Source organism: Pelobates fuscus, chromosome 2 (genome assembly GCF_036172605.1).
Source record: "Pelobates fuscus isolate aPelFus1 chromosome 2, aPelFus1.pri, whole genome shotgun sequence".
Lineage (NCBI taxonomy): Eukaryota > Metazoa > Chordata > Amphibia > Anura > Pelobatidae > Pelobates > Pelobates fuscus.
This window is the reverse complement of record NC_086318.1, coordinates 76,981,477-76,991,229: the sequence shown is the minus strand read 5'-3', so window position 1 is coordinate 76,991,229 and position 9,753 is coordinate 76,981,477. Positions and strand designations below refer to the sequence as shown.

Genomic DNA, 9,753 nt, shown 5'->3' with positions numbered 1-9,753 from the left:
ATTACCTTTATAATAAACACAATATATACCATTGAAACACATAGGAAAGTGCTTCAAGTTAGGTTTAGAAGTATAGTATAATGTGGAAAAAAATTAAGATTTTTTGTTGCTTAAAAAATCATAATATTCCAGTCCTAAACCACATCTATTTTGATTGTATTTTTGTCTCTGAATGTCTATATATATATGTCTCTGTATTCATGTATGTAACTGTATGCCTTTATGTTTCTGTATGTATGTATGTATGTATGTATGTGTCTGTATGTATGTGCCTGAATGTCTTTGTATGTATGTTTCTGTATGTCTGTCTGTATGTATGTATCTGTATGACGGTATGCCTCTGTATGTATGTATGTGTCTGCATGCCTGTATGTCTTGTACGTATGTTTCTGTATGTCTCTGTATGCATGTATGTAACTGGATGTATGTTTGTCTCTGAATGTCTGTATATATGTCTCTGTATGCATGCATGTAACTGTATGCCTTTATGTCTCTGTATGTGTGTGTCTGTGTGTCTCTGTATGCCTGTATGTCTTTGTATGCATTTTTCTGTATGTATGTATGTGTCTGTATGACGGTATGCCTCTGTATGCATGTATGTCTTTATATGCCTGCATGTCTCTGTATGCATGTATGTCTCAGCTTGTATGTCTCTGACTGTATGTCTCTGTATGATTATTTCTGTCTTTGTATGCCAGTGTACCTGTATGACTTTGACTGTGTGACTGAAAAATTATGCCTGTGTGCCTGTGGCTTGGGAGGAAAGACACACAGGTGAAGATGCATTTTTTTATTTTTTTATGAGGGTTGGGGGCGCCAAAATGCATCTTCGCCTGTGTAACTAAAAATCCTAGCACCGGCCCTGACCCTATTACCACATTTATTTATTTATTTTACCATTTTTTTAAGGATTTTTGGAGAGAATTTCCCTTTTTACCCTGTTATTTAGCACTGCCCCATTTTCTCTTTTTTCTACCTATTGTATATTCTCTCCAGGAGCTAGCAGGTGTGTTAATGGTTGCTAATGAGATATTAATGATGTTGATGTGATTGCAACCTCACTGGTCCACCTGAAAAAGGTGATGTACTTGGATTAGGATCACATTAGCTCAACACTCCAGTGAATGAGGCAAAAAATTGCAAAAACATTATTGGTCATGTGCGTGTGTGTGTATATATAATAGAAAACATAGATGTATTGTGTTTGGTGAAAGCCTTGTGTGCCGTGAACCAATAATGATATAAATAACCCATCTTAAATTCTGAACAGATTGAAGCTTCATAAGATGCAGTTTATATATGCAAGCGTCATCGTGATTGCAATTGGGTTCATCGCGTATGAATACAGCCTAAAGAAAGAAAAAAGGAGGTGCGTAATAGGATGTACAGATTTCAGTGGGTACTCAGAATTTAGAATACGCTTACTATGAACTTAAAGGACACAGAGTGCCTCCAATAAATATTTGTTAGGATAAATTCTCTGACACAAGGAGTGGTTGGGATGGGTATTAGAGTTTATAAATGTTCCAGCTACAATCAGTGGTCACACAGCCAGTAATGTAGTGTAAATGGGAGTATTGATACTAGCAGCACAAGTTGATATATAAGTGTAAAAATAATATATAATTTATCTATTCCTATGAATTGTACGTTCTGTAGACGAAAATATATTATATAAAGTTACTTTTTTTCTTCCTGGTTTGTTTCATTAGAATTTTGTCTATGCTGCCTTTCCCCTTTGGCCATATCATGTATCATAACCTAGGCTGTAAGGAAATAATTAAAACGAAGGAGTACCTGCCAAATGGGGCTTAGAATGTGTAAACATTTCATTAAAAGTACAAAGTACAAATTTCTTTATCAAACTTCAGACAAACTGAAACAAAAGAAAGAAAATTAGACAGATTATATAGATGAACTATATTTTTATTTCGTGTACAAGTCTAATCCCTACCAGACTGTACAACTGTACATTAATAAGCTGTATGTATTTATTTATTATGTCATTCTTATGCAGTTACTGGGATCAAATAAACAGCAATGGCAATCAAATTCCAATTTAGTCATGCTCCTAAGAACTGCAATTCTAAAACACAGGATTTCATTTTTGACCTATTTATTTTGCTTTCTTGTCCAGATGTTATCAACAAAAAAATCAGAATGCTGAGACTTTAAATAGTAAAGATACATGCTCCTGCAAGGAAAAGACGCACATCTTCTTCCTAAAAACCCACAAGACTGCGAGCAGCACAGTCATGAATATACTGTTTCGTTTTGGAGACATTCGCAACTTGACCTTTGCCTTTCCAAAGAATGGACATTTTTCATACCCCAGTTATTTTAATTCCAAACTTGTTGATGGTTTCTCAAAGGAAAGCAAACAGGAGTTTCATATCATGTGCCATCACATGAGGTTCCAGCTTAATGAGGTACATATGTACAGGGTAGAAGTTAAATCACAAAGTGGGAGTAATCAGGAAAGGCATTGTAGACTGCTAGTCTTGTTCTACACATGAGATGCAGCACTTCATTACATGGTCAAATTAACACAATGAAATTGCTAGCAACTTGTAAAGAGGACTTTGTTGATGCCTATACTTTTAATTGCTTATAAAATGAAACCAGCTTAATCATACATATTTAACTATCAAAACCATCACCTACATTCAGTAACATCCAGTGGCAGAACTAACATAGAAGTGTCCTGGAGCAAGAAATTTGTTCAAGCTCCACTCTAATAGTGACCAAAAGGTAGATCTCCACCTATCGTACAACTCGAACAATACTATAAATAAACAAGAATAAAGGTTAAAAGGTTTAAAAGTGTAGTGCTACAATCACCAAATGTGAGTCACTAAATCACATCTAAAATGGTACAATAAAACAGCAAAAAGTGGTAGGTGAGAGCACTCTAAAACTACTTTACCCTTTTGTACATATACACCAAACAGTCTTGTAAAAATCTGTAAATAGAAATACAGCACATATAGGGTAATAACGTAGCAAATAAGTAAGTTAAAATCAGTAACTAGTTCAAATCACATGGTCATGAGCCACTTCATAAGCTGGCTCAGACTAACAGCATATCTTATCAATAGTTGGATTTGGTACTCCAAACTTGTTCCCCTCTGTGGTCGGGGCCTCTCCCCCTTCAGGGATGGCGGGGAATGCTGCTTTTGAGCGTCCTGGGGCTGTATTAAGGGCTTCTTTCAGAAGTTTAGCGCTGGAGCCCATGCTGATGGCGGCCAGTCGGCCCGGCGGTCCGGCCCCGCCCCTCTGTTTCTATTTTAGCATTTATGTTTAAATGTAGGAGTGTGTTTGTATGTAGTATTTGCTTTTAAATGCAGATGTGTTTTTGTGTTTAGTGTTGATGTTTGAATAACACCAATACATACTTGGATACAAAGATGCACACATAGACACTTGCATACTCCTCGACACATGCATACTCCTTGACACATGTGCCGAGCGTGATACTGACACACAGACATATGCACTGTCATATACACTCCTTGACATACAGATGCATACCCTGACAAACAGATACACACACACACACACACACACACACACACACAGATATACAGATACACACACAGATATGCAGATACACAGACACCCACAAATACATACACAGTCACACACACTGAAATACACAAACACCTTGACACAAATATACACATTTTGACACATATACACACTGACATACGCACACACACACAATGTGACACACATAAACAAATACATGTAATAATGTTTATATTTGTAGCTACTGTCCTGAAAAACAGCCATTTAAGTGCAGATGGGTGCCCTTGAATGATAAAAGGGTTGGGGAACCTACTGTCTCCCCCACAGCCCCCGCCAATGAGCAGTGGGTGGGGGCCCTTCAATGACAGGTCCTTCAATTACACTGCTTAGGAATCTTTGAATGCAAAGAGTTACAGAGAAATAAAATGTGTGTCCGTCTTTGCATTTTTGTTACAAAATGGAGTCACATTTGCTAAGTAGTGACTGACAGTATACATTTTTAATTTCTATCTTAACACAAAAATGTCTGCTAGTGGAAATATACTGACATTTGGAACAAGATAATTAATGTCACTAGTATCTAGTCATTTGGCCAGTTAAATAAACACTCTAGGATCAGGAACACAAACATGCATTTCTTAATAATAAGCACATGTGCCCTTATGTTATAAAAAACAACAACATACAGGCACTACAAAGTTCAGATCATAGACAGAAGCAGGGAGAGATACATAAGGCCGTTCCCTACTAGTCTGGATATATTACTGTCTCATCCCTAGATATCCGTCTGCCAGGCATTATCTCATAGTAAATATAATAGGATACTCATAAATAGGCTTAATGGGAAGAATGTGAGAGTTTTGGTGTGAATGATTCAATTGTTAAATGTTGTATTGGGCAAATAAGCATATATATTTTTTTTCATTCCTGAGGTTAACTGAACTAGTTTACGATTAAGAAACAATTGACTGTTTCGGTCATATCAAGTTTTTGTACCCTCAACAGAGAAGATACTGCTTTTAAGTGAGTGCTAGCTATTGTTTTAACTTCGTTTCAGTGTGAAGAGGTTTCGTGTTTTTAAAAGCTAGTTCATTTAAACAATTCCTATTTATATAAAATCTGTTAGTTCCCTATTTTAAGACCGATCTTCCTACTGCAATTGCATAATTTAAAGGGGAAAAATGGGATCCCATAAATATCTATTCTCCCAGATCTTGCAAATTCTAACACCGAGGAGAGGTCTGAGTCAGGGGATACTATAGGCATCAAAACATCTTTAGCAGTTTTGGTGTATAGATCATGCCCCTGCAGTCTCACTGCTCAACTCTCTACTGTTTAGCCATTAAATCACTTTTGTTTCTGTTTATGCAGCCTTAGCCACACCTCTCCTGGCTGTGACTCACACAAGCTGCATAAAATGGTCGGCTGTTACCAACTTCTTAAGCACGCTATCTCCTGCTCTGCAAATTGAACTGTAAACACATACAGAAGGCTCCTACAGGGTCTAGAAGGCTATTAAAGGACCAGGAGATAAGCAATGCAAGTTGCTTTGGTGCCTAAAGTATGCCTTTAAACACTACTTTATGAGTAGATGGTAAAATATGGGCATGAGTTGTGTGTGATGGGTGGAAAACAGATAGTAGATCTGTTTTGCTTAAGTCCGGAGGGCGTACTATTACGTCCTTTTAAAAGCGGCTCTAAACGCCGCCGGACGTAATAGTACGCCCTCCGGTTTTTAGTAACTTACCCGGTCGCCGGCGGTCCCACGCCGGCGATCGCGGTTGGGGGGACTCCCAGGGAGCCCCCCCGCGGCACATCTTCCTCCTCCGGTGCCTCCCGGTCATGTGAGAGTGAGGTCCTTGCGAGGACCTCACAATCACATGGCCGGGATAGCTGGCTCAGGCATTGCCAGCAGGGGGACCAACTGTAATGACAGTTGGTCCCCCTGCTGGCTGAAAATAAAATAAAAATAATGTTAAAAGTGTAAAAAAAAAAATTTATACTTAGATCATATATATATATATTATATATATATGATCTAAGTATATATATACACATATACATACACACACGTACACCGTCTAGGTGTATTTTAATATTAATATATATATAATTATATATATATATTAATATCAAATTACACGTAGACTGATACTGATTAAATATATATATAATTATTGTTATATATATATTTATAAATAATATAAAAAAAATAAATATGTAAATACGTAAAAAAATAAAATAAAATAAATAATTAAAAATAAAATATTAAAAAATATATAGATGTGTTTTATTTCGTTCTAACTGTATTGTGATATTAATATATATATATTTATATCAAAATACACGTAGAACGAAATAATATATATATCTATATACATAAATATATACGTATATATCACTATATATATACCTATATGTAAATAAAAATATTAAAAAAAATATATATATATATATATACGTATATATACACATATGTATATATATACATATATTAATTCTACACATATATTTATGTAATAATTTTACATAATTAGGTATCCTAATTAATTACAATTAGCGGGACCTGCCTGACCACCCATGCTGAAAGTATAGGGAATTTAATTTGCTAGCACTATATTTAACCCTATAACTTTCCAAGACACCATAAAACCTGTACATGGGGGGTACTGTTTTACTCGGGAGACTTCGCTGAACACAAATATTAGTGTTTCAAAACAGTAAAATGTATTACAACCATGATATCGCCAGTAAAAGTGAAGTTTTTTGCATTTTTCACGCACAAACTGCACTTACAGGGACGATATTATTGCTGCAATACTTTTTACTGTTTTGAAACACAAATATTTGTGTTCAGCGAAGTCTCCTGAGTACAACAGTACCCCTCATGTACAGGTTTTATGGTGTTTTCAAAAATTACAGCGTCAAATATAAGGCTTGTGTTTAATTTTTTTCACATTAAAATTCGCCAGATTGCTTACGTTGCCTTTATGACCCTATGGTAGCCCAAGAATGAAAATTACCCCTATGATGGCATACCATTTGCAATAGTAGACAACCCAAGGTATTGCAAATGGGGTATGTCCAGTCTTTTTTAGTAGCCACTTAGTCACAAACACTGGCCAAAATTGGCGTTTTTTGCATTTTTCACACACAAACAAATACGAACGCTAACTTTGGCCAGTGTTTGTGACCAAATGGCTACTAAAAAAGACTGGACATCGCTTATTTGCAATACCTTGGGTCGTCTACTATTGCAAATGGTATGCCATTATGGGTGTAAATTTATTTCCTGGGCTACTATACAGTCTCAAAGGCAACGTAACCAATCTGGCGAATTTCAATTTCAAATGTAACACGCTATATTTGACCCTGTAACTTCCCAAAACACCATAAAACCTGTACATAGGGGGTACTGTTTTACACGTGAGACTTTGCTGAATACAAATATGTGTATTTTATTGCAGTAAAAGCAAACAGTATTATGACATTGACAGTTAAAATGTCATGTAGAACGAAAAAAATCAAAAAAAATCTTATTTTGTCCCATTTTTTTCATATTAAATTATATTTCATAGCTAAATATTTGATATTAAATGAAAGCCCTGTTTCCCCTGAATAAAATTATATATAATAAGGGGGGGTGCATTTAATATGAAAGAGGTGAATTACGGTTGGACAGACATATAGCGCAAATGCCAGGTTTTGTTTACGTTTTGTTTCGTTCACAACTTGTACATTTGGCTGCGGTGTTAAGGGGTTAATATTAATTTTAGCTGTTATCTGTGATTCATAACAACTTTATGCCTTCTAAAGATTGTCATCAGGGTGAGTGTGACTAAATATCTGACTGTATACAAAAGAAAAAAAGGCTCGATTGCAGAAAAGTGAGTATTTCTTTGTCCTAGAAGTTTGAAAGTCAATTAATGCTGTAATTATTTTTAGGTGGAAAACGTCATGCCAAATGATACCTTTTATTTCACCATTCTACGGAACCCAGTCACTCAAATGGAATCATCCTTCTCATACAATAAAAAACAGGAAGTCTTCCAGAAATCTAAGAGCTTAGAGGACTTCCTCAACAACACCTCCAAATACTATAGAAGCAACATGTCATCCAGCTACTATGCCAAGAACTATAATGCCTTTGATTTGGGTTTTGACAACAATGGAAGAGAATCTGAAAAGCATTATAGACTGCTATGTCACACAGTGGAGATCATGTTTGATCTAGTGCTAATTGTAGAATACTTTGATGAATCTTTGGTGCTCTTAAAGAATGCTCTTTGTTGGACATTTGATGATGTTTTATCGATTCCACTTAACAGTAGGAGCAACAGTTCCAAACATTCACTCTCAGAAAAAGCTCAGGAAAAGATCAAGAACTGGAGTCAATTAGATTGGCATATGTACCTCTACTTTAATAAGTCTTTCTGGGATCAAGTGGAGAAATTTGGGAGGAAGAGAATGGACCGTGAATTAGGGGAGCTTCGGAGAAAGAGGTCTGAAATGGCTCAGATCTGCTTACAAGGTGAAGCAGATCCTGACAATATGACAGACAAATCTCTGAGACCCTACCAATCAGGAAGAGCCAGGATTCTTGGGCACAATCTGAAACCAGGATTAAAAGATGCTGAAAAGCAATTTTGCCAGAAACTAGTCACCCCAGAAATTCAATACACTAACCTGTTGAAGAGCAAAAGAACAAGACATGTTTAGTCTGCTTCGACACACATTGCCCTGTCAGCATCTACTATGTCATCTCTACCTCTTATTACCTCTAAATTATTGAAAATTAAAAATGAAATAACAAAATGTATTACTTTTAATCAGTAGCAATTAAAATACAATATCACAGACTTCCGGTTCCGCAGCCATCTTAGTTGGCTCTGTTTCACATCCGCTCCACCAGTAGAAATTGTCATCCTATCCCATACTGCATTATTGCACTGCAGTATCTTACTTCACTCACCGATCCTACCCTATAGCACAACTGAACGCCGAGCAAGTTCTTTTTGGAAACCTGGATCACTCTATTACATGGAGAGAGTGACTGCCGAAAATCAAGGCCATAGGGTGGGCCGCAACAGTCTAGCTTCAGCGCAAAAGAAGGCTCGACAAAAGGAAGCGATCCACACCAGACCAGTCCTCCTCAAGTGATAGGGGGTGCTCTGAAACACAGCAGAGGACTGTTGCTTGTGGTGGCGACCATGCCACATACCAAACCGCACCTACATCCTATACATATGGCATTCTTTACCAGTTACTTCTCCATGGCCACGAATACTCCTCATCTAGCCCAGCAATATTACAAATGGACTCTGAGAAACACCACCAATACACACCACTCACAGCAAGCATCCAGCAACTTGGTAAAGCCCTGTATCTTAAAATTGGAAGGACTCCTTTCCTCATATTACTCTCACAGCATCAACACATATCATTAATCTGCACCTACACTGGGCTCTCTGTACATACTTTTGTAATTTTATATATTAGTCTTGCCTTTTGTTTATTTTACCCAACTGAAAATCCCTTACACTGCCCCTGCAAGCCATACATTTGTTTACTTTAATTTTGATATTTTAATACTACCATAAGCCTTCTCCTATGCATATTGGTTCTTAACCATACACACAGCATCTTCCAACGAGCCACTCGGCTAGTTCACAAGGTCCACTGACAGTTCACCATACTGGAGCCTCCATGAATGGAAACACATTATTGCGCACCTATTCAAGTGACAACAATAAGTCACTTACTGTAAAAAACAAGTATATTTGTCCTAGTCTAAACAGAATTACCCACACATACGATAGCGGACTTATATCACTGTTGGTGGGAGTGCACTCTAATCAACTCATTCTGAACAGAACTAAAAACACTTAAATGCTAATAACCAGGGTCGGCCTTATGCCTTTAGGTGCCCAGTGCAAGAAATCTTCACAGCTCCCCCTGCCGTCATCCCCCTTCATCCATGTATAGTATGTGTGTATACAGGTGTAGTGTTTGTATAGGGGAATTCTTAAATTAATAATGATTTAAAAACAAATGTTCATTACCCCTTTCCTGTTGGCAGGGCCGGCCTTAGGGGTGTGCGAGCTGTGCGGCCGCACAGGGCGCCGTTGAGCAGGGGGCGCCGTGCGGCCGCACAGCCGATTAAAAAAAAAAAAAAAAAAAAAAAAAAAAATTTATTTATTTTTTAAATTTGCAGCGGGGGCGGAG

General features: G+C 37.1%; 1 protein-coding gene across 1 annotated transcript; it reads left to right on the top strand.

The window, feature by feature from the left end:
- Positions 1-2,198: 2,198 nt before the first annotated feature.
- On the top strand, positions 2,199-8,247 carry LOC134586158 (galactose-3-O-sulfotransferase 4-like). The gene is made up of 2 exons (XM_063441664.1): positions 2,199-2,429; positions 7,474-8,247. Exons 1-2 carry the CDS (start codon positions 2,256-2,258, stop codon positions 8,245-8,247), a joined length of 948 nt encoding a protein of 315 aa, XP_063297734.1. The 5' UTR covers positions 2,199-2,255.
- Positions 8,248-9,753: the final 1,506 nt, after the last annotated feature.

Coding starts and splice junctions, on each gene's coding strand:
- LOC134586158 (XM_063441664.1), top strand. CDS start 2,256: ATGAATATACTGTTTCGTTTTGGAGACATTCGCAACTTGACCTTTGCC. Junction 2,430..7,473: donor TGAGGTTCCAGCTTAATGAG/GTACATATGTAC, acceptor AATTATTTTTAG/GTGGAAAACGTCATGCCAAA.